Source organism: Nicrophorus vespilloides, unplaced genomic scaffold (assembly GCF_001412225.1).
Source record: "Nicrophorus vespilloides isolate i.1.1-1 unplaced genomic scaffold, Nicve_v1.0, whole genome shotgun sequence".
Taxonomy (NCBI): Eukaryota; Metazoa; Arthropoda; class Insecta; order Coleoptera; family Silphidae; genus Nicrophorus; species Nicrophorus vespilloides.
The window spans coordinates 58,780-84,139 of record NW_017095731.1 but is presented as its reverse complement, the minus strand read 5'-3'; the positions used below and the strand labels follow the sequence as shown (position 1 = coordinate 84,139).

General features: G+C 34.7%; 4 protein-coding genes across 5 annotated transcripts; 3 read left to right on the top strand and 1 right to left on the bottom strand.

Moving 5' to 3' along the window:
• The first annotated feature begins 253 nt into the window (after positions 1-253).
• On the top strand, positions 254-4,405 carry LOC108561427 (SHC-transforming protein 4). Its single transcript, XM_017919363.1, has 6 exons — positions 254-676; positions 744-814; positions 865-1,099; positions 1,167-1,581; positions 3,418-3,641; positions 3,715-4,405. Exons 1-6 carry the CDS (start codon positions 590-592, stop codon positions 3,841-3,843), a joined length of 1,161 nt encoding a protein of 386 aa, XP_017774852.1. The 5' UTR covers positions 254-589; the 3' UTR covers positions 3,844-4,405.
• Positions 4,406-4,634: 229 nt separating this feature from the next.
• Positions 4,635-14,274, top strand: LOC108561399 (chromodomain-helicase-DNA-binding protein 1). 2 transcript variants are annotated; one of them, XM_017919323.1, is made up of 15 exons: positions 4,635-5,747; positions 6,502-6,596; positions 6,666-6,765; positions 6,832-6,950; positions 7,089-7,462; positions 7,538-8,106; positions 9,656-9,769; positions 9,841-10,005; positions 10,073-11,323; positions 11,379-12,752; positions 12,810-12,988; positions 13,044-13,146; positions 13,202-13,314; positions 13,374-13,622; positions 13,690-14,274. In XM_017919323.1, the coding sequence occupies exons 1-15, from the start codon at positions 5,739-5,741 to the stop codon at positions 13,889-13,891; spliced, it is 5,016 nt and encodes a 1,671-aa protein (XP_017774812.1). In that variant the 5' UTR covers positions 4,635-5,738; the 3' UTR covers positions 13,892-14,274. The 2 variants fall into 2 exon arrangements, with proteins under 2 accessions (XP_017774812.1, XP_017774805.1); XM_017919316.1 differs by having other exon boundaries at positions 4,636-5,747; positions 13,374-13,637.
• Positions 14,275-14,585: 311 nt separating this feature from the next.
• On the top strand, positions 14,586-16,593 carry LOC108561412 (protein ABHD18). Its single transcript, XM_017919336.1, has 7 exons — positions 14,586-14,953; positions 15,013-15,097; positions 15,148-15,330; positions 15,383-15,631; positions 15,685-15,774; positions 15,832-16,397; positions 16,456-16,593. Exons 1-7 carry the CDS (start codon positions 14,853-14,855, stop codon positions 16,532-16,534), a joined length of 1,353 nt encoding a protein of 450 aa, XP_017774825.1. The 5' UTR covers positions 14,586-14,852; the 3' UTR covers positions 16,535-16,593.
• A 259-nt stretch (positions 16,594-16,852) lies between these two features.
• On the bottom strand, positions 16,853-25,083 carry LOC108561420 (cytokine receptor). Its single transcript, XM_017919350.1, has 16 exons — positions 24,791-25,083; positions 23,957-24,081; positions 23,748-23,899; positions 23,396-23,516; positions 23,204-23,339; positions 22,971-23,143; positions 22,760-22,914; positions 22,520-22,688; positions 20,818-21,129; positions 20,611-20,759; positions 20,238-20,547; positions 20,013-20,177; positions 19,667-19,948; positions 19,444-19,608; positions 18,634-18,853; positions 16,853-18,575 (listed from the first exon to the last, which is right to left on the bottom strand). Exons 2-16 carry the CDS (start codon positions 24,069-24,071, stop codon positions 17,726-17,728), a joined length of 3,474 nt encoding a protein of 1,157 aa, XP_017774839.1. The 5' UTR covers positions 24,072-24,081; positions 24,791-25,083; the 3' UTR covers positions 16,853-17,725.
• Positions 25,084-25,360: the final 277 nt, after the last annotated feature.

The window sequence follows — 25,360 nt, the reverse complement described above, 5'->3', positions numbered from 1 at the left end:
ATTTTTTTGAATCTCAAAAACCGCCAACTCATTAAAGCTTAATAACTTTCTTATTAATTGACCAAAACTCAATTATTTTATAGCAAACGAAAGCGAAAGAAATATTTTTTAGCACAGTAAACTAAAAGTTTCAAATATGTATGCCTGCTACGAGCTGTAGAAATTGGAAAAAAAGTGAATAGGATTTTCTTAACAATTCTTTGAGAATCACTGGCCTATAAGATGTAACTACTTCGATTAAGATGGCGCTATTCTGACAGTTGTCCAACGAGCTTTTGATGATGCAGGGTTCAGTGGGAATTTGATATTTATGTGTTTTATAATATTTATATTTCATTGATAAGATGCTAGAGGAGGGCGATCGATAGTCGACATCATACGTTTTAATTAGTGCGAACCTGACGAGGGTCTGCTGAATTATGGTAGAAGGAAGTCATATTTCCTGTATTATATCACAAACATATTGTTAATGATCTTTATATCCTCTGTATACCAATATATACGGGCGTATAACGATTAGACATTCCATTAGAAAGGGGAGAATCACAGACTATATGATTCATAGTTGTGTCAGCAAGTAAAAGGAAACATGTCTGGCTTCATCAGCAAACCTCTAAGTGGATGGATCCATTCAGACAAGGTGATCTCCAGGCAGGGAGCTTCATATGCTGTCAGAGTAAGCCATACAATTAACACCAAAAAAATAATAATAATCATCATTTAACTTTTGTAATCATTTTTAGTACATTGGTTGTTTGGAGGTGGTTGTGTCAATGAGAGTATTAGATTTCCAGACTAGATCGAATGTTGCCAAGTAAGATATATCATAGTATGTAATTGCTTTTAATAAATTTGGCTTTATAGGGTTTGCATAAGTCGTGTTTGTGAGACTGCTGGCTTGAAAACTGCAGATAAGAAGCAGAGGATTGATAAAAAGGTGTTAACAGCGATTGCCGAGAAACCAAAAATGCTTTCTGCAGGCACAAATGTTAATTTGAATATATCCAGCACCAATTTAACATTAACAAGCCTTGAAACTGGTTCAGTGATAGCTTGTCATGACATGCCTCGGATATCTTTTGCATCTGGAGGGGACTTGGTAAACCTTTCGATATGCTGTGTGCAGATCAACAGTAGATTTATTATGATTTATTTATTATTTTCAGGACACTCTAGATTTTGTTGCTTATATAGCTAAAGACACAAATGATTGGAGAGCTTGCTATGTGCTAGAATGTGGTGGAGGCTTGGCCAAGGATGTCATATCAACTATAGGTCAAGCCTTTGAGTTGAGGTACAAGCAGTATATGAAGCCGGCCCTCTCCCTTAGTCATACCGCTACTTCCAGCGGTGGTGATGCCGACAAAGATTACTACAACGATCTCCCAGGCAAGGTGCCGCCGGATTGCGGTCCTCCACCTGTCCCACCACTCCCAACCGTCGTTCCTCCCTTAAACACACTGCCTCTAGTACAAAGTCCAAATCTTATTGATCTTAATTCAGAACCACTGCAAGACACTAGGCACGATTATGTCAACGATTGTATAACATCGTCCAGAGAACGCGACGTTTTCGATATGCGTAAGCGAATAATAATTTCATTTAAATTAACCACTACTATTAATATGCTTATTTAACACACGCAAAGATTTTCGATTAACAAATGGAATCATATCTTGTACGTTGATTCATAACAAACAACTAATCTGTATTGATTTTCTTATGTTTCGCTTGTGCGACCTCCGATCTGTTTTCTCGACGTATGTCTACGACAGCTGCAACTGTGCAGATTATCTAAATGTGTCTGCGATAACAATAAAACTTGTTGCGAAACGCAGAATAAGTAAAATTATACATTGACCTTCGGGGCAAGATGAAAAGAAAAACAAGTCTAATAAAATAGATTTTCAAGAATCTTACACAAATTTATGGGATTCATGTAACAGTCATATTTCTAAAATCACTTTAAATTTGAAACAAGAATGAACTATTGCACATTCAGTTTATCCCGACTACCATAATCCCGACTATATCGTAATCCCGACAGTGTCTTTTATTATTATAAATTTCTACAATAACATTTTTATGGCAGTCGGGATTTCGATGTAGTCGAGATTTTGATTGTCGGGATTATGGTAGTCGGGATTTCAATAGACGGTTATAGCTTTATAAAGTGCAAAAGGAATGTAAATATTTTGAAATATGAATAAAGAATTTTTCATATAATTTAAGTAAAACACTTTATTTTTATACAGGTATAATTATATTATTTCTAATATTAGACGCATAATAAAATGGCTTCTAGCATCTCCGCCATTTTGCTTTATTCATAACCATTTACAAATATATTTTTAATATATTTTACTAATTTCTGCAAATATTTCTAATAATTAATCCCTAAAAATAAATAGTTTTTTTTTATTTATACCGGAAATGTAATTTGAATCTCAGCAATAACACGCGGCAATCTCAACATTATTATTGATTTTACTACGCATCATATTACATCAACAAGTTTCCACGTTATCTAAATATATATTTATTTAATCCAAATTATTAAACAACTAGGTTTTTTATAGGACAATTAAATATTGTTGGATTTGAATTTTTTCGCAAATTTAGGTTACGTTCGCTTTGGGGTTCCATTTTAATATTTAATTTAACTTAATTAAAATTATGAATTTATTACTGATTTTCATAAATTATTTAAAATTATCAAAAATTTCTATATTTAAAATAAAAATAAATAACTAATCTATTTACAATTATCTTTTTTTAGAAGAAATTTTGTAAATAAACTCATTTTGATTGAAAATGTAAATTTAGTAATGCGAATCATTTGTTTTTATTATCAAAACAATAAATATAATATAAAAAATTACAAAATAAATATTTTAGTTTATATTTAATACTTTTTGTACATATATTTGATTTATTGGACGTAAATTAATTCATTTTTAATGCTAAACAAATTTATTTTTGAAGACAATATATTATGAAATAAATTTGTTTTATTTAAAAAAAATTGTAATGACATGTTTTAATTTATGGATATTTTTAAAGCTACATTTTTGGAATTAGGAAATATATTTTATACCAGGGATGGCCAAACTGTGGCTCGCGAGCCGCAAGCGGCTCTTCAAGAGTCTTGTTGTGGCTAGTTGAGCCACAAAACACAAATATTATATATATTTTATATTGTGATTTAAAAAAAATTATTATACCAAAAAGTTTAGCTGCAAAAAGTCTGTCCACGTCTGCTTTATACCATACAGACATATTAAATTACAGTTTATCTATTTTTGTAAATTGAGATACATGATAATTTGCCTCTATTTATAATTATATTTGGTGGACAACAAAAGCATTATTAATTTTATTTAAAAAATAATTTGTATGTATTTTTATCCTTTACAGAACCATTCACACATCATCATCATCATATGCCTGTGCAAGGAAACGATTTGGTAAATGAGATCTGGTACCATGGACAAATCAGCAGAGGTGAAGCAGAGAAAAGACTTCTGAAAGATGGTGATTTCTTAGTGCGCGAATCACCAAACACAAAGGGGCAATATGTGTTGTCAGGGATGCAAGATAACATGAAAAAACACTTGTTACTGATCGATCCCGAAGGAGTGGTAAATCAAACTTAACACACGTGGAAGCTCACCCCTCTGGAATTACCGGTCTTGTCTTCTCTTGTGCTTTCAGGTTCGCACCAAGGATCGAATGTTCCATAGTATTAGCCACCTGATCGACTTCCACTGCGAAAACTCGTTGCCCATTATTTCAGCTGAAAGTGCCCTAGTGTTGAGGAGCCCTGTTCTTAGGATGAATTAAAGTCAGTTTTCTTTTATTTTTATTATTTTACTTTTGTTTTTGATTGCTCTAAACAACGCTTTGCGACTAAGACAACGGTTTTCTTTGACAAGACAAGTCGTTCGAGCGTATTGGTCTTCAAGACTGGAACTCTTCCAGATCAAACGTTCTTATAAAAAATCATTTAATTTATTTGTCTATTATTACAAACGCCTCGGATACAATATAAATAAATGTACTTGACAATTTATACAATAGTATATGTTGTACGATATATTTTCACAAGGCAACAAATTTAATTTACTGAGTTATCCATGAATACTACGCGACACTTGACAAGTAACGCGTAGTTTGTACTATTAACCAATTAATACGTAATATTTGCGCTTAATACAAATAAAGTTTTGTTTTTATTTTAATTATAAACAATTTAAAAAAAAATAAATAAACAAATACATCTGCGACCAATTTGCGGCAAGAATGAAGATGTATTAGTATATTCAACCGGTTTATTGACCATAACTAAAGAAATTGTTTAATATTTTTACAATTCAAATTTTTTTATACAAATCCTTGTTGGAAGGATGAAAATATTTTTTTCGCCTAAAATCTCAATTTTATAAACATTTTTTTTATTTTCTTTCAAAACTCTGCTAAATATTTAATACAGTTTCATGTATAATTAAATAAGGAAATGAATATGACAAAAGTCGTTTTTAAATCAATTTTTGTTTAAATATGTTCATTATTTATTAACAATGTTATAATATATATATAAATAAACATTATACAGATTTTCAGGTCAGTTTCATGGCTTAGTAAATAATGAAATGAATATGTTGACAAAATCGCTTCTTAAATTAGCTTAAATGAATTATCCTTAAAGTTTGTATAATTATTGTGATAATGGAGAAGATTCGATATGTGTGTACAGTATCAAATTGAATTTGTTGTAATATTTATGTAATGCAATTTGTGTATATTTTTGTATGTCCTGATGAAATTTGCGCGATTTTTATCTGTCTCTCGTTCACTCTATCTAAGGTAAACATTTTTATTTTTCTTGGTGGAATATTTGTGATTACTCTGTGCCGATTGTATTACTATTATTATTATGTTTATATAATAATGAGTATCATTATACATACAAATACAACTAAGTTGTTTTATTTTTCGCGTGTTATACAAGTGCGGTGTAATTTGAAACTCCCGGATTTTCTGGGGACGGCGGAAACGGAAGCGAACGGTGGCGGCGGAGGTGGCTACGTTTGCGTCGATCGCGGCCAAAGTGCGGTGCGGAGGTATCCTTCTCCCTCGGACACATGATGCTGCGGAGTGCGACGGCGCCAATCGTTCCGCACCGTCATCTAGCAATTCTAGATCTTACGGATCCTTTACATAGGATGGATCAGCTCTGACGTCACAACTATCCCCACTTCACCTCTAAACGACCCGTCCGGTCCCTTTCTCTCGGGCCCCCTCGTGCGCCACCATTTGGCTATGCCGTCGATTGAGAAAAGAAAGTCAAGATGGCATACTTTTTGTGATTACGATGGTATCAATATTAGAGTGATATAACCCCTAACGGTCGTCCGAAAAAAATCTTGTGATAGTGCAGCTGAAGAAGAAATTTATTGGGTTTTCATCTAGTGAATTTACGGCATCCTCGATTGTTCTGGCAATATTGTGTCGGGATTCTGTACGTTTTCATCCCATTACAAAATGGCGTGAACGCACTTGCTGATCACCGAACGCGACCCTTTCCAAACAATCGCCCCCGCGATACTTCTTCAATTATCGTTACAATTTCAAAGTAATGTTTAATTTAAGGGAAGATTCTTCTGCAATACCAGTCAGTTACATAATCCGTTGCATGTAAAGATTGTACGCGTTAGGGCTAAACACGATCGCACAACATGTCTGAGGTAAGTAAACTCTTCGAATTCGTCGTTTTCTTCGCTAAATATCCATCAGCCCCACGTCCTTCACCTCTCCATTCATCCCTCTAGCCACCATTTCATTGTGAAACCAAGGGCGTGGCTCTGAAACCTCTGGCGAACCAAGCAATTTCTGTTGAAATTTTATTGTTTACAATCAGTTCTGGGGCCCTTTCGACCCCAAGAAAGCAGTGTTCCACGTTTTTCTCAATTCCTACGCATTCTACAGACTTTGCTGCACACCATAAGGCAGGAATTTTTCATTTTCATGATGTACCCATTTTCGCAATTTTACCTCAAAGTTTGCTCTTTAAAGCTTTACTTTGCTCCCCAATAGAACCTACAGGTTTCCTTGCTGCTTTCTGCTCCTTTTCCGCCGTTTTCCACCTTATACCTTCCCTCCAGGTCCCTATTTTACATTCGTGTATATTTCCTACAAAAATCGCCCCATTACCATTCATGAATTTGCTAAAATATACTTTGAAATTTACCCCTGATCACAGGTATCCACACAGATTCATCTCCAGGTCCTTCAGTCCATCTCAGCCTGCCTGAAAATCAATTATATTCATTAGCAATTCATCTAAATACCCTATCCTTTATAATATTACCCTCAACAGTTAATAAATAATTACTAACCACCACCAATAAATTTTTTTTTAACCAGTATTAGAAATTCCTTCATTATTTTATACATTTTTTTAAAATCTTATGCATTCATTTCTTTTTAAAATATTTATAGAGTGGATCAGATTCAGAGAATTCTGATAATGAAGTAGAGGTGGGTGGTTCTGACAATGAAAGCAGAAGCTCATCATCAAATTCTGGATCTGACAGGTAAACCTAACAACAAGATGTTTTCTTATTACTTTTTTCTTTTCAACTTTTATTTGTTTCCTTCATTAGTGATTCAGGAAGTTCCAGTTCTAGCAGTTCATCAGATAACAATAAAAATGATGATGCAAATGATGAAAATGAAGCTTCTCAGGACAAAACAAATGATGAAGTAATATTTTTTTAATTGTGTTTTCACAATATTTATACAAAAAAAAACAAAAACATTGATTTTCAGTGGCAACCAGAGGAAGTCTCTCAAGGGAATAATGAGGAAGAGGAGGAAGATGATGATGATGATGACAGTGATAGTGGCTCAAGAAGGAGTAGTAGAGCAAAAGTTGCAGAAAAGAACAGGTGCTTATTAATCAAGTCATTTAAATTATTATTATTTTGTTTTTCGTAATTTTTTGTATTGTACGTTTATAATTTGAAATAAATTAAAAGCGCTTATTTTTTATTTCTTCCTTTTATTTTTATTTTTGCATTTTCCAGTGATGACTTCCGATACAATGACGCGAGTTCTTCAGATAGCGAGTCAGACACACAAGAAAGGCCACCACCTAGTAAAAGGGTAGGTTCAAAGCAACCCGCAAAGTCTAAAAATGTTAGAGCTGCGGCAAGCAAAAAAAGTACGCGATCTCAATACAGTAGCGAGGAATCATCAGAAGAAGACGATGATGATAGACGGAGAACAGCTACCAGAAGGACGGCTGCGACAGTTAGTTACAAAGAAGCTAGTGAGGAGGAAAAGACCGATTCTGAAGATTTACTGGAAGTAGAAGCCGTTGAGAACCCGGAGCCTATTCCCGAAGACAAATCCGAAACTATTGAACGAGTTTTAGCGCAAAGAACTGGAAAGAAAGGAGGTTTGTTTATTTTTGAATGTCAACGGTCGATCGCGTGGTCTGGATTCTGATTTTTCGCATTTATTTTTTGTTTAGTTGTTGGGAACATCACAACAGTATACGCCGTTGAGGAAAACGGTGATTCAAACGACATATATGGTCTTGATGAGGACAGTTTAGAACATCAATATTTGATTAAATGGAAAGACTGGGCTCATATACACAACACTTGGGAATCCGAGGGTTCGTTAAAGGAACAAAAGGTCAAAGGAATTAAAAAATTGGAAAATTTTATCAAGAAAGAAACTGAACTTTCACAATGGCGTAGATATGCCACCCCTGAGGATATCGAATATTATGAATGTCAACTTGAGTTGGGTCAGGGTTTGTTAAATAGTTACAATAATGTTGAAAGGATCATTGCAAAATATAACAGACCTGACAGTGGTAAAGACTACTTCGTCAAATGGGAGTGTTTACCTTATTCAGAAGCAACATGGGAGGATTCAGCTCTGATTCAGAAAAAGTGGCCAAAGAAAATAAGAGAGTTTATGGATAGGGAGGAGTCCAAGAGGACGCCCAGTAAACATTGCAAAGCTCTTAGGCATCGCCCAAAGTTCCATGAGATCAAGGAACAGCCCGATTACATGAAAGGAACCGAAGGGGTAAACATATTTCTATACCTATATCATTTTTTTTTAACCTACACAAGTATAATATGCTCAAAGCACTTGTGTTGTAGCTTCATTGACTGTTTTATAATTTAATGACATCCCCAATATGATAATTAATGCATGTTATTCAATCGTAGTTACAAAAAGTAATAATTCATTAGCTATAGCATAAAATATCTCCGTTATATACGCAAAAGTATAATCATTTGATTACTTAACACAATCTGAAAATTGACTGCATTGCGTCTATTATAATCATAAAAGAGATTACATAACAAATTTAGTAATGTAAACTTATAACATAGAGACAATTTTTTTTATGGATATTTTACGGGTCTATATCGCAAGCCCGACAACCGAAAGACCGTCTATTGAAATCACGACGTTTGAAATCCCGACTGAATTAAGGTCCCGACTATGTCAAAATCCCGACAAACAAAATCCCGACAATCCAGACTATATCGAAATCCCGACTACCATAAAAATGTTATTGTAGAACTTTATAATAATAAAAGACACTGTCGGGATTTTGAATGTCGGGATTATGGTAGTCGGGATTGCGATTGTCACCGATATATTAAAATTGCTTTCCGGTATTTTCATCTGAAAGTTATATTTTCTGATTTTTGATCAATAATTTTAACTAAATTGGTTATTTACATACATACGCCAATAGTTGCTGCATGATTATTTCAATATTGATAAAATATAATCTCAAGTATATTATTGTTTTGGTTAATATTCATCGGTGATAATTTAATGCCATGATCTTAACTTAATATGTTTCACGATAAATATTGTAATTGGATAACGAAAAGAATACTACTTGGATTGAACATATACAATGTTGATGATAAGTATCAAATTCACGTATTCCGTCCAGTAAATATTCTAAAACAAACGATCTTATGATACCTGTCAGTGTCTTGGAGGATATACCAATGTCATAGCTATATGAACTTACAATAATTACAGCATGAAATGAGGGAAATAAGGGACATTAAATATAAAATAATCATTTTCAAATGTTTCTATCTATAGTGGATATAACATATGAAATGGTTCATTGCTATACAATCATTAAACAATGAAAATTGAAGACTGATATGAAACGATATGAAATTGTTTGTTTCTTAGATAATTGAATTGAAATAAATAAATTTATTATTTGTTCTTTTTTTATTTACCTTATATTACTTATACTGTACTTGTGAAAAATGATAACAGCTGAAACATAAGCTTACTTACAGCTTAAGTCATTGCAATAATATGGAAATTAAGGTTATCTTTTTGCAAGAGTACATTTTGTTAGATTAATACAGAAATGGTACTTACGGTTTGTTGTATATTCTTGGTGTATCAATTTCCGATAAGACTGGCATCATTCCACAGTGACAAACACATAACTATCCATCACTAACTGTACTGAGCACTTGCAAGCCGTCTACTGGCTTCCGACATTTGCAATTGGCTCAAACGTCAATGCAACATGATCTATGCAATTGCTATAAGTTAAACAACTATGTTTTATATTTTGCAGAATTTGGTTCTCAGAGATTATCAGATGGATGGCTTGAATTGGCTGATTCATTCCTGGACGAAGGAAAACTCTGTTATCCTTGCTGACGAGATGGGATTGGGTAAAACCATTCAGGTAAGCATCGTGTTTTTCAGTGTAGTCTTGTGAAAGGAAATGCTTCTAACGGATTGACTTCTCTTGTCTAGACAATATGTTTTCTATATTATTTATTTAACACATACCAAGTACATGGGCCTTTCTTGTGTGTGGTCCCTTTGTCGACAATGACTTCCTGGCAACGTGAATTTGCCCAGTGGGCGCCGGAGATGAACTTCGTCACATACTTAGGGGATGTAAATTCCAGGAATATAGTAAGTCACACGATATTTAAACACTACAACTAGTTTACTGATGAAATACACTTTTCTCCATATATAGCTTAGACAGTATGAATGGAGTTACGAAGGTTCTAAAAGACTGAAGTTTAACGCGATTCTTACTACGTACGAAATCGTGTTAAAAGATAAAGCATTTTTAGGAAGTCTAAGTTGGGCTGTCTTATTGGTCGATGAAGCACATAGACTTAAGAATGATGATTCGCTTTTATATAAAGCTCTAATGGAATTTGACACTAATCATCGATTACTCATAACTGGCACGCCTCTGCAGAACAGTTTGAAAGAATTGTGGGCTCTATTGCACTTCATCATGCCGGACAAATTTGAGAATTGGGAGAATTTTGATGTGGAGCATGATAACGCAGCTACAAAAGGTTATTTCAAACTTCACAAACAGTTGGAGCCGTTCATATTAAGAAGAGTTAAGAAAGATGTAGAGAAGTCGCTTCCAGCGAAGGTGGAGCAAATCTTGAGAGTTGAAATGACACCAATACAAAAACAATATTACAAATGGATCCTCACTAAAAATTACAATGCTCTTAGAAAAGGAGTCAAAGGCTCAACAAATACGTTTTTGAATATAGTTATAGAGTTAAAGAAATGTTGCAATCACGCACTATTAACCAAACCCATGGATCAAGATCATCACATTACACAGAGTGATTATCTTCAGCAGATGCTCAAGGGCTCGGGAAAGTTAGTGCTACTTGATAAACTACTAATACGATTAAGGGAAACTGGCCACAGGGTGCTTATATTCTCTCAGATGGTGCGAATGTTGGATATTCTCGGGGAATATTTGCAATATCGGCATTTTCCATTCCAAAGATTAGATGGTAGCATTAAGGGAGAACTCAGGCGTCAAGCCCTGGACCATTTTAATGCGGAAGGATCTCAAGATTTTTGTTTCCTTTTATCCACACGAGCTGGTGGATTAGGCATAAATTTAGCTACAGCAGATACTGTAATAATATTTGATTCTGATTGGAATCCTCAGAATGATCTTCAGGCACAAGCAAGAGCCCATCGAATTGGTCAGAAGAATCAAGTAAATATTTATAGATTAGTGACAGCTAGGTCTGTAGAAGAGGAAATCGTAGAAAGGGCTAAGCAAAAAATGGTATTAGATCATTTAGTTATTCAGAGAATGGACACTACTGGCCGTACCGTATTGGATAAGAAAGGTTCTTCTAATAATACTCCATTTAATAAAGAAGATCTCACTGCAATCCTTAAGTTTGGCGCTGAGGAATTGTTCAAAGATGAAGAAGATGAAAGCGACGATCCAGTGGTAAGCATATCAATTTTCTGCTTATTAGTCGGAAAATTAATGATTTTCTTTACAGTGTGATATTGACGAAATTTTGAGAAGAGCGGAGACTAGGGACGAGGCTCCGACTATGGTTGGTGATGAGTTGCTTTCAGCATTCAAAGTTGCTAAAATTAAGGCTTTTGAAGAAGATAGCGAACAATCTCCTATATCTGAGGAAGTATCTCAAGAGGAAGATGGAGAAAGTAAGGATTGGGATGACATTATACCAGAAAGACTACGGAAGAAAGTGGAGGATGATGAACGGAGTAAGGAAATGGAAGACTTATATCTACCTCCAAGATCTAGAAAGACATTGCAACAAATTAACCAATCAGAAAGTGATGGAGAAGGCAGAGGTAAAAAGAGAAAACAAGTTGACGAAACAGGGTCTAGCGCAGAAGGAGAAGAAAGTGATGATGAAAGGCCACGAAAGCGTGGTCGCCCACCTCTTGCCAACAGAGAACGAATTAAGAATTTCACTGACGCAGAAATAAGAAGATTCGTTAAAAGCTTTAAGAAGTTTAGCACTCCGTTAAAACGCTTGGAAGCAGTAGCGTGTGATGCGGAGCTCCAAGAAAAACCTCTGCCAGAGTTACGTAAACTTGGCGAGGTCCTCAAAGAAAGATGTAAATCTTACATGGGTGAACACACCAAAGAAAATAATGAATCCACGGATGGTAAGAAACGCAACAGAGGACCCTCATTCAAGTTAGGTGGCGTTTCTGTTAACGCCAAAACTATGATGCAATGCGAAGAGGAACTGCAACCTTTAGATGACATATTACCTTCAAGTTTGGAGGAACGTAAGAAGTGGAAGTTAGAAGCGCGTACCAAGCCAGCCCATTTCGATGTTGAATGGGGAGCATATGAAGATTCTAAAATATTGCAAGGTATATACCAGTACGGTATGGGTTCTTGGGAACAGATAAAAATGGATCCGTCGCTTGGTATCGGCGACAAAATATTGTCTAACGAAGATAAGAAACCACAAGCAAAGCATTTGCAATCTCGCGCAGAGTATCTCTTGAAAGTACTTAAGAAACAGCAGGATCTTAAGAAGGGTTCTGTTGCGAAACCGAAACGGCAACGCAAACCGAAAGCATTAACTAAGGAAATAGTTGATGAAGAAGGAAGCTCCAACGAAGAAACAACAACAGTCACTGTAACAATTACAAAGAAAATTAATAAGAAAAAGGACGAAGATGGAGAAGAAACAAAAGATAATAATAAGAACGAGCCAAAAACCAAAGAATCAAATAAGGAAAAGGATAAGCATGGAGAAAAGGAGAAGAAGAAACCTAAAAAGGAAAAAGAGAAGAAAACAGCTGGACCGATGCATTTTACTGCGAATAATGAGCCTCGTGCACTTGATGTTTTAGGAGATTTAGATCCTTCTATATTCAATGAGGTAAGTTTAAATTTTGTGTTTGATATGTGTTGGAAATTATTAATTTATAATTTTTAGTGCAAGGAGAAAATGAGACCCGTCAAAAAGGCTCTCAAAGCACTGGACAATCCAGACGAATCTTTAACTGAAGCAGAGCAAGTGAATCATACAAGACTTTGCTTACTCCAGATAGGCGAACAGATTAACACTTGTCTTATCCAGTATTCTGATCAAGATAAAGTAAAAGAGTGGAGAAGGTATTGTTTGTTCATGTTAACATACTTGCAATTGCTCATCCGTTTATTTTTCCAGTAATCTGTGGTATTTTGTTTCCAAATTCACGGAATATGATTCGAAGAAGCTCTATAAGCTATATAAAAGAGCATGCAAAAAATCTACAGAAAAGAAGAACGACGTAATATACAGTAAATTTAACCTGTTGTTGTTTGTATTAATCGATTTGATTGCAGAGTGACAAACCTGGATCTTCCAAAGAGAAGGATAAAGAACGTGAGAAAGATAGTACAAAAAGACGGCATGAAGATTCTGATCGTGATGGCGTGGTGGATCGAGAATCTAAAAAGTAAGATATTGAAAATTGTTAATATTATGCAATCATTTATTTCTTTGTACTTTCGTTAGGAGGAAGGACAAAGGTGAGCGGAAAAAGTCCAGGGAGGAAGATAAGGAAGATGAGCGTGTCGCCCGATGGAGAGACGCTAATTCCAAAGGACCCAGGTCCAACTATCCGAACAATGATAGAACTCATGAGGGCGATAGATGGGGACAGCATCCACCGGCTAGGGACAGATTCTCTTCTGCGGATCACAGGAAGGATCGGTTCGATTATCAGAGACCGAACTCCTATTCTAGGGAACGTGATCAGCCTAGGTCTGCAGAGAAACGGTAACTATGACGAAGTGTTCGGAGGGGATTTCAATGTTAGGAGTCTTTACAGGCTACCCAGTAAGGAAGATTGGAGATACCCAAGGAGCAGGGAAGTGGTACCTTTGAACTCTAGGATGTATAATACACCTGCGCATTATGGTATTGGGTACAATGCAAATTCCGGATATCCGGCTGGCGAACAAGCAGCGTTCACTAGAGAGTGGCGCCCGGAGTACGATAGAAGGCGGGATTATGATAGAAGACCACAATGAACTTTTTGTGTCGTAGACATGATGTGACCTGTACAGTTTGCAATTTGAGATGTTATCCAGAAAATGTTATTTATTTTATTATTCTAATTCCTTTTACATCCCATTGTTTTATTTTTATTTTTCTCTAAATAATTACTAGGATGATATTGTTTCAGAATCTGGAACTGTGCATTTTTTGATTACCATTGATGCTGTTTTATATAATTCTTTATTATTATTATTTTCTTGTTTCTTTTTCTTTTCTTTGTAGACTTTTATTATGAAAGGTGGCTGTGGAAGTGTTTGATTTTAGAATGATCAGGCCTACCTTGATTTGTATATTACAAATTGATGTGTAAATACAAATAAATAGAGATATCTTTTGATATATCATTGTAATTTAATTTTTCGTTTTTAAGTTCTGATGCCACTCGGCCAAATAGTTTTTAACAAAATCATTATTTGTAAATTCACCAATATGCGGCCCCCGGATCTCCATTATATTTTGTAAGTGTAAATTTATTGTAACTTTTATTTCCTATTATATATTAATGATATATACATATATATATATATATATCCTGTGGGCCGCCTTTACACTTTCCCCTATTCTATTTTTTTACTAGTCGTTGTGGCGTATATCATAATTTAAGTGATGCTTAAATAAATACGAATTATAACTCTCGATGTAAATCCTGTTGTTTCTATTTCATCCCATTGCATAACATTCCTTACTATCATCGTTACTTAATTGCTGCCAATTTGTGGTTGAGCTACAGATAAGATTGCGTATTAACTTTGTCTCGAGCGCATATGTCTTTGGCAAGCTATGACTTATCCCAAACGGTATCTGTATCAAATGTTATCAAGAGTGCGCTGCTAGAGTAAAAAAAAGTGCGACGATCAGATGATATTTGGCACACACAATTAGAGGTCATTTTTGTTGACGGTAAACCCCGGTATTCTGTTCTGGTATTTTTGAATGAAAAACATGCCAGTCAGTAGATTAGATATTTTTTATAGAAAAATTCTACTCTCCAAGTTTTTTACAAAAGGATGGGGCGATCCAGAACATGTACTCAGGTTAGTTCCAAATATTCCGCAAAGTCAATCGATATTTTAGGGTTATGTTATTGCTATAGGCTATTGAAGTTCAGGAAGATCATCTCAAAAAGGGAAACCTGCTATAACCTAGTAGACAAAGATCACCCGATAGAAATACTTAAGGTGAGATCGTACCTATTAATACTTGGACACAATAAACTCTATTTTTGTAGGAAGAGACATGGTCAGATTGTTATGTAAGAAACTGCAGGTTCAAAAGCCCCCTGGCTATACATCTGCCCGAGGTAGTGCATCCAGAGGTACAGAATGCTTACTTTCAAATGATTGTACCTAAGCAATGGTCTACTGGGCCTTATCGACCAATATGTATTCACCTTGCTGGCACTGGTGATCACGTATGGACTCTTCACATATGTTTACCATTAATTATTAACTGAAGGCTTCTAGTATTTCTGGAAGCGTCGACAGATGATGGTAAAACCATTACTGAAGCAGGGCATTGCTTCCATAATCTTAGAGAACCCTTTCTATGGTACAAGAAAACCAAAGGATCAAAATCGATCTTGTTTGCTTAATGTATCTGATATCTTTGTAATGGGGGGTTGTTTAATTTTGGAGTGCATTGCAATCTTGCATTGGTGTGAGAAACTTGGGTTTGGACCAATGGGAGTAACAGGACTTTCAATGGGTGGTCATGTAAGACATTCAATTAAATAAAGATTGTATGTTTATTTGAATTAACATTTTAGATGGCATCTTTGGCAGCTACAAGTTGGCCCAAACCTTTAGTGTTAGTGCCATGTTTGTCTTGGTCTACAGCTTCATCAGTGTTCACAGAGGTAGTAGTATAAAATAAATCTATACTTGAATCAATTAAACACTTCATATGTAATTAGGGTGTGATGAGCGAGGCTATTGATTGGGACTTCCTGCAGCACCAATATTTCTCAAACAAGCAGTATCATGAGATTATTTCAAAGTTGTGCAAGATCGTAGACGATCCAACAGAGTTTGGATTGGCGAAAATACCAGAACTGATCGTGAGCGACAAGAGCAAATTGACGGCAAATAAGAGCCTAACGCCTCACGAATTATTAGCTTTAATAAAAGATTCTACCTCAGACACCACTAGTCATTTATTAGTGTCTGAGGAATCTTCGAAGCCCCTTTACTCATTTATAAAGTCTGTTTTAAAGCAAGTGACGAAAGATACTACCTCCATAAAGATTAGAGACAAGGACGCTATTTGGTTTATGAGAGGCTTGATGGACGAGTGCACTCATTTGAAGAACTTCGCAACACCAGTGGATACTTCATTGATTATAGCCCTGTGCGCTCAATCAGACGCCTATGTTCCTAGAGACGGATGCACCAGACTAGAAGATATCTGGCCTGGTGCTACTATTAAGTATTTGGACTGCGGCCACGTGGGAGCTTACATTAAATATCTCACATTGTTCAGGTATAGACGAGTAACTGATCTCAAAGACGCAGTAATAATTATGATTTTATACTTTCAGACGGTCCATTTTACAAGCCTTTGAACGTGCCAAATCGGTTTATCCACCGCCGAAAATCCCCTACGAAGTTCGTCCATAAGAAATGTTCAGTATTTTATACATTCAAGTGCCTTAGACAATACAAATTTTTTACATGAATTGTTCTAAAATAAAAATATATATGACTGTTTTGTTCCTTGTTTTGAGTATATTCAAATAAAAAAGTTATTTCAAATGTTTTCATTTGCTCTTCTGATTTGTCTTTACAAAATATTAAAATCAATAATACTATAAAACTAAATAACTTAAGTATTAAATATACATAACATAATAATCAAGATATTAATGTTAACAAATCTGCATTTTCTAAAATATATAATCCATTTCATTTCCGGCGCCTTACACATAAGTAAACTGCCAAAATTAAAACTACGTTTATTGCATAATGAATATATACAAATATTATTACTTCATTTACTTAATAATTTTGTATTACATTAATTCCAACATTTGGTTTCTGTGGGGTCAGGGGTTGTTGAGGCATCGCGTTAGGTATATATATATTTCTGATACAACACAAGTTCCATACAAAACAAATAACGTATCTAAAGCGATGGGAGTGATAAATAAAAGCGTTAATCAATTGGCAAGTTACATCGATGTCTGTTGAAAGATCGGCATGAACATTATGCAATCATAACGTTCAACGCTGCGATCAGAAAAAAAATTATATACGAACAATTAAAAAAAAAAGAGAAATGAAACAAGACAAACAAAAAATGGTGAACTAATCAGTTTAAAAAACAGTGCGCGAATGATATAGAATTTAGCATAAGATGAAGAACATAAATAAAGATAAGATTCGATTGTTCTCTTCGCCGATATAAGGCACAAACTTTGCAAAGACACTCCATGTAAAAATACAAATACAAAAATAAAACATATTTATATATACAAAAGAAATCTTGAACGAAATTAAAAATAAAAATAGTTAATCGAAATCTCATATTTACAAAAATAAAAATTATAGGGCAGAGCTTCCACCTAGGGCCGCACTTACTTACTGTACATTTACAATAACAGGTGTCCGGCGTGTCACGTATTATAAAAAGGAGGTGGCATGGACGTGTACATAGGTGGTACCTCAACCCCAACTATCATTAGTTACGTTCGAAGTTAAAAAAAATAATTAATGAAATAGATGTGAGGGATAAAGTTGACAGCATGCACTAGTTCATCAATAGATTCATAAAAGTTCCTTAGTGTCACTTGCAAATGCTAATTTCCTCAATCAATCCTCTTTCATCAAATGTCTATGTGGTACGTAACCCTTGTTCTCAATTCTTTTCACGGGTGGTGGAGTCATTTCACCTATAGAAACGTACCCTTTGCTGATCGTGTTTTCCACCGGTGGGTTCCAGGAGCCTGCGCTCAGGCCCTTAGCGGAGGCGTCCGAAACTTGCACGTACATCTTCTCTTCAGGAGCCTTTACAATATCAGGCAAAAGCAAGGTCTTGTTGCCCGCCATCACATAAGCTGGGTTCTTAGAAGTTTCACTGATCTCTGGATAATTCAACGGAATGTAACCAGAGTTAGTAGCCTTTGTCACGTCGGTAGTGATGTGAGGATTATTGATGGCATCACAAGATATATATGGGAGGGTCGTCTTCGGCAGTTCCATCGGTGCCTGCGTTACGTAACCACTTTCTGTGGTATCTTGCACGGTAGGATCCACACCTAATACACAATAGTTTCCAGTCGTTGGTTTAACCCTTGTGGTTTTTATCAAGTCAGTTGGCATTGTCACATATCCAGTGTTTGCGGTGACCCTCATTGGACCAACAGGATTATTTCTTGAGCGTTTTCTCAGTTCATTTTGTTCGGTGCCCGAATCCGATGCGCCTGTAGAGAAAGTAGTTCCAGTATCAGAGACGACACTGCCATGGCCTGAGCTGCAACCGCTTGAATCTCCGGACATGATCACTGATCCACTGATCTTCTCAAGAAGCAATTCTTCGTCAGCTGGCGGTCTATACTCAGGCTCCTCTTGAACCTTCTGTACCCATTCAGCGGGAATCGGTGCCAAACCTGGAGGCAGTTTCAGCTCAACATTTCGCATATCCTTGCAATAAATGAACACTCTGAAACAAATAATTTGTTAAATAAAAACGTTCACTAAACTCTTTGCGATTTACTTACTTTCTGAGTGTGTACACTAAAACTGCTACAAATATAAACGTTAATGCCATAATGATCCAAATCACAAAGTTGGTTTGATTTGAGCAATAGAAATCCAACTCATCGCTCCAGGGTCCCTTCAAGTGAGTACTTTCTTTTATGTTGACGGCTCTGACTGCAATGGTGTAGGTGTCCACCTTTTCATCAGCTCCACCACAGTCAACAATAGGATATTGAGTATCTAAAGAAAATAAATACAACCATTAGCGAACTATTGGCACCAAACCCATAACCCATTGCATTAGGAAAATGCAACAGCCTAATTCCGGTGAACACATCTTCTAGTAAGAAATTGTTAGATCAAAGTATACATTATAAAATGCTACAGCAACACAAAGGAATAATAGGAGCGTTAGAAACAAACGTTAATCATTATAATTGCATATTTCTTTGATTACTTTGCACAACATAGGATATGTTAAACATGAAAGCGGCGCATCTATCAATAATGCATTTGTTGTTACCTTATTTTTAGTATTACCTAGTCAGTTACCATATGTATGTAAGCCAAAGCTTATTTGCAAGTGAATAATAGTTTAATTCCTTTAAAAATGATAAACTGGACTATACTAATGAATGTGTCCATTTCCATTCCAAAGTAATGATATTGACGATTCACTTGAAAAAGAAATCATGGACAACATTAATATAAATTATGTTATGAATGCCAATTCCAAATAACGGTTCTATATAGAAATTTTTACATCAACTTTAACTAACGATGGCAACAATCGTTCATAATATAGATAAATAAGAAAATCGAACACTTACCGGTAATGTTACGGTAGTCGGGTCTATCAATTCTGTTTGATTTCCCGCGAATGCTGATTTGATAATAGTCATTCTTTCCACGTGGTACATAGGGTCGATCCCACTTAATCAGAATAAACGAATTGTTCTGATAGGTTACTCTAGGTTGATTGATCTTTCCCGGAACTGTAAGAAAAAATCATTAAACATCGCCAATCGAAATAAGGTTTAAATGTTAACTTACTTCCAATGATAGTCTTTACATCCACGTTTTTCGAATGCTCTGAACAAGCAGTTGTACAAGCTGCTATAGTTATGTTATAACTTTCATAACTTGTCAAGTTGTCCAAAGTATAATTGTAAGTTTTAACGTTTTGGACATCTTTGTCGACTTTTATTGATCTATTGTTATAATGGATCTCGTAGTACTTTAAGATACCATTCAAATTTTTTGGCTGAATCCAAGAGATTTTGATTGAGGAATTTGTCACATCCAGTAGAGTCAAATTTAATGGTTGACTTGGAGCTATAAAACAATTAAATTTTTAGTAAAACAAAACAAAATAAAAATTCAATAAGTTTCAATTTACCGGCTTCTAAAGTTGTTTCGTGAATAGATTCACTCTGTTCACTGATAATACCGAGAGTAGTATTTAAAGACACAGATAGCATGTAAGTGGTGTAAGGTTCTAATCCTTCTACGATACCAGTAGTAGTAGTTTTATCCCCTTTGATTGTCACATTATATTGTTCCCCTAAAATAAATATCAATACATTAAATTATGTAATTCTCCTAATGAATGATTGAAATTTACCTTTGCAAACCTTCGACTTTGGCGATCCAATGCGGCAATAATAAATAATATAACCTGTAATTCCGCCGATGCCGTGGATGCAATCCAATTTCCATTTGAGCTCAATTGATGTAGACTTGAGTGTGATCCTATATACATCCTTTATTTTATCCACATTTTTGTTATGGAGAATTGTGCAACCAGCCCAAACCATACCACTACTATAGTCAAAAGAGTTTGCCGCAATAGCGAATTGCACAACGTCGTTATCCTCCATTGTAATATTATGCTCCAGTAAATAACTTGGTACAGTTTTCCAGTTCAAATAACCCTAATTAATAGTTAAAAAAAAGTCAATACAACGTTTAGAAGTTTAAACTATGAAAATACTTACGCTACATTGGAACGGTCTATCTTTAGAGTTCTTGCACCAAAATATGGTATAGTTAGTGATGATATTGTTGCTACTTGGCTTTTCCCAATGCAGTTGATAATGATTGTTGTTGCCAGCAATCTTTATTAATGAAGTCGGAGCTGAAGGACCTACACATCAATGCATTTTATTAGAAATACATTCAATGCTATATTTTTTTTAACTTACGGTTTTCAGCTGACGGTACACTGACTATAGAATGATTCACGGATAATCCAATGGAGTTCCGCGACCAAATCAAGAATGTGTACTCTTTGTATGTTAATAGGTCAGCGTAATGAGCATAAGACTTTGTTATCTCAGTCAGGTTCAGCTCACTGCTTCCGTTCATCTCGGTTACATAATATTCGAAGGTGTCGTCATTCTTTAACTCTTCAGGTACTTGTTGCCAGTAAATGTACACCTCCCTGGTGTTTAAGTTGTTTGTCGATTGAAGCAATTCATAGCTTCCCAAAATTGTTTTCGGAGACGCCGCCGGTACTATAATGAGATAGGTACAATTTTAGTAACAATTTTTAGAACCAGTTCCATAAAATATATTTAGTACGACTTTCTAAATAGGGAATGGTTGTTATTGGTACTACAAAGTACATCAAAACGTTATGTAGCTTCCTAAAATAGTTTTCAGAAAAAGTACATTATTGTTGTTTGTCGATAGCTTTTTCGGAGACGCGACTAGCACTACTTTAGTATAGCTACGATTTTATTAGTACTTTCATCAAATCTATTTACTTTGACTTTCTAAATAGAGAATCCATCAGTACAACAAGTACTTTAGTATGTTGTATTGACGGATGTTATTAGTTTTACAAAATTGATGATGGTTTTTCCCGAAAGTTGTTTGACGATTGATTCAATTTCCAAAATTATATTTGGGAACGCAGCTAAGAAGATACGATTTTAGTGACATTTTAATTGTACCACTTTCATAAGAATATATTTTGTACAGACTTTCTAAATAGAGAATGGATGTTTTTCGTACTACAAAGTAGATCAAAACATTATGTAGCTTCCTAAAATAGTTTTCAGAAAAAGTACATCATTGTTGTTTGTCGATAGCTTTTCGGAGACGCGACTAGTACTAAAAGATAGCTACGATTTTATTAGTACCACTTCCATCAAATTTATTTAGTTTGACTTTCTAAATAAAGAATCCATCAGTACTACAAGTACTTAGTTCTACAAAATTGATGATGGGTTTTCCCGAAAGTTGTTTGACGATTGATTCAATTTCCAAAATTATATTTGGGAACGTAGCCAAGAAGATACGATTTTAGTGACATTTTAATAGTACCACTTTCATAAAATATATTTACTATGACTAAATACTTGTAGTATTGAAGTAAACTTGATGAAAATAAAGGTGTTAATTCTTCATAGAACAAACAGAATTAAAACAAAATGTATTATAAATTGGTTGATACCTCAGATTGAACAAAGTTTGTATAAAAACAATAATTGTTGTATGTTTAGTGTAATTGAAATACGCATAAACATGATAAGATTATAATGATTTATTTGTGCTGATTCATGGAAATTGAAATCGGGTCCGGGTTAGAGATTTTACGTCATAAAAATTATCATCTAATTAAAATTATAATCCGAACTGTAATTTCGTTTCATAGAATGCGAATTAGAAAAGCCGCAACAACAAATTATTTTTAAGATGGTTGCCGCGTGGTATCAAAGATGCGGTATCAACATATCAAATATATCTAATTGACAATATGTACAAATACTTGATTGTACGCATAAGCGTTCATCGAAAGTTTTGAAATATGATAATAGTTATGTAGAAATAGTTGCGTTCAATGTAACTTGTTTACGCTAAACATTAGATTATAAAGAAAAATATAAGAATAAGACTTACTGTCACTGATTGTTCTTGTTGTCAGCGATGAGTTCCCGGACCACATATTTTCATCGTCGGACTTGTTTGATCTCAAAGACACTCTGATATCGCACAACTCGTGAGGCCGAAGTCCGTTCAAATTATAGGTCACTTCCTTTTTATTTTTCATGTAACCTAAATAAGCCAACTAAAGAAAGAAAGAAAGACCAAAACAATATTAAGATTTTGCTTGAAACAATTGAGTTAATACTACATTACCTTCCATTCCTTGGGACCAGGTTCGCACTGATAGAGTATTCTATATTGTAGTCCGGGTTCGAAATGAGAAATCGAACTTGGAATTGTCCAATTTAATAATATTGAATTTGTCGTCAAATTAACAACTTTCAAATTCTCGGGAGGGTTGGGTTTAACTGAAAATTTAATAATTCGTAAAACTGTTAAAAAAAAATGAAAGCTTCAAACTTACCGTATTTGAAATGATCCAATGTATAGTTTATACTATTATTGCCAAATTTATTGGACATGGTTAACTCGAAGTTGTAAGTAGGTTGTACTTGACGATAATGTGGATTTGATGATACACTCCAAAAGCAACTCATAATGTCATTATTTATAAGTATTTCGCAACTATTGGGATTCCTAAAATATTGATCACTGCATAAATTCAAATTCTTTACAAATATTATTTATATTAATTACCTTCCTGCTCTACCCTTAAAGGTGTATGTCAGAGCATAATTAGTTTTTACATAGTTCTTTGGAGCTGTCCAAGAACACGTCAAATTATCATAATTGTAACCAATACAACTAAAGTCTGTTACGGTTTGTGGTTTTACTACAATATAAATATGTTAATGTTTTCATTATTACTTTCAATTGCAGTATACTTACATCCAACCACAACTTTATTTAGACACACTGCAGTACCATTATAAGTACACACAACCGTGGAATCTGTTAGTTCTAAATTCTCTCTATATAACCTTATACTGGTTTCATTCAAAATTTCAACCTAAAATAGGGGTAACATTAGCAATAGAATATAAAGTTCAGTTTCAATTATAATCATTAACATTATTTTTTTTTAATATTAGTAAATTATAAAAGTTAATCTTTTTTATTTGATATTTTTAACTGTTTCAATAAATGTTATTATTAGTTAAGATTTTAAATTTTTTAAAATGAATTTATTTTATATTGATAATTTTAATAACTGTAAATGCAAATTTAAAAATGTACTTACGTAGCTTGATAAATCCACAGGTCCGTCAAGGAATGCCATTAACCTACTAGGATTTGTTTCATTTTTTAAAAAGCTTTTATCATCTATCACACAAGTTATCTCAAGAGGATCTTCGGCATATTGCAAAGTAATGTCTCCATGGGGAAATGTGTCTGTAAATTAATAATAATTGAAATATCTGCAGAACTATAACACTAAGATGCACTTACAACCAATCGTTGATATACCTGGTGAGCACTTCATAAACACAAAATTGATACTAGACGCAAGCAACAATAGTATGAAGAATGCTTTTTGAACATAATTAGTATTATTGAAAGCCATCTTACTTCACCTGCAAAAATAATTGTTGTTGGTTCATCAATAAATAAAAATATTTTGCTTTCTCGTTAAATAAATTTTTGTTGTGTTAACATGCAATGTCTGAGTACATGTGTCTGTCTAGGGCTCTGGAAACTGACTGTTGTTAAGATACTACTACAGCCGAGTTATCAGAGAGGAACACAAACATTGAAACTGACAAACTCAGCCCTGATGGTCAATTTGCCAATTGAGCTGTCTGACGATGTCTAATATAATGTTCACTGCAGATAAAGTGCTAGTATTAATTCTCTGGAATCCATTGCAATTTACTATTTTCCAGAACTGCATCAGATTGTTTATGAGTTGAGCAATTGCAATCTATGATATTGAGAGTGCAGTTTCAAATAAACCAACATTAAATGGAAAAAAAAAAGAAGAAGGAGAAAAGAAGAAAAAAGCAATTCTGAAATTTGTAATCTGAAAGAGCTGTTGAAATCTAAGCTTTAAAGGCTGAGGAGAAAAGGTTCATGTGTATGCGTGTATATGCTTATGGTTATGTGTGTGTGTGTCTGTGTATGTATGTATGTGTGTAACATATTTATGTTGTGTGAAAATGATGAAAATTAGTAAACAAAAGTGTGCTAACGGATAAGGGATGAGATGCATGCCCTTGGGGTATGATTCGAAGGGTCTACTTCGGTAGAACCCTCCGGATAATCGGTTAAAGCGAAAACACTTACATTTAGATTATGATACACCATTCTTGAAAATAGCAATACTAGGAACTAATACGTAGACGTTCTTCCATTGAAATCACATAGTCCCATTTCACGTATTTTATTTTACGGCAACAACTGCTGAACTGTACCAAGATTATTTGCAAAAATCACAAATGGTGCACTGACATCTTCTTTGGCGATAAACGAGCTTATTTTTTGCCACTTATTTCTGCTCCTCTGGTTTGTTTTTTTGTTGCCCGCACTATGGAAGGTTCCGAACGCTGGTCTGCACTATTCGGCCATCAAAACAAGGCAGGCAGCGTTGCGCAACTACCAAATACAGCCAAGTATATATACCGAGAGATGGCTCTGATGAGAAAAGCAACCCTCAGAGCCACTTTCACCACCTAATTCTCGAATATGAACTAACCCTAGCAAACATCTGCATACCCAAATAATAAAGGACACCCAATTTCTTGGAAATTACCTCAAAAATTTTGCTAGTGACAAAAAAAAAACAAACTAGGAGAATTTCTATGAAAATTTACGTCTTCTACTCATGGATGTATTTTGATCTTAAGCTGTGACCCG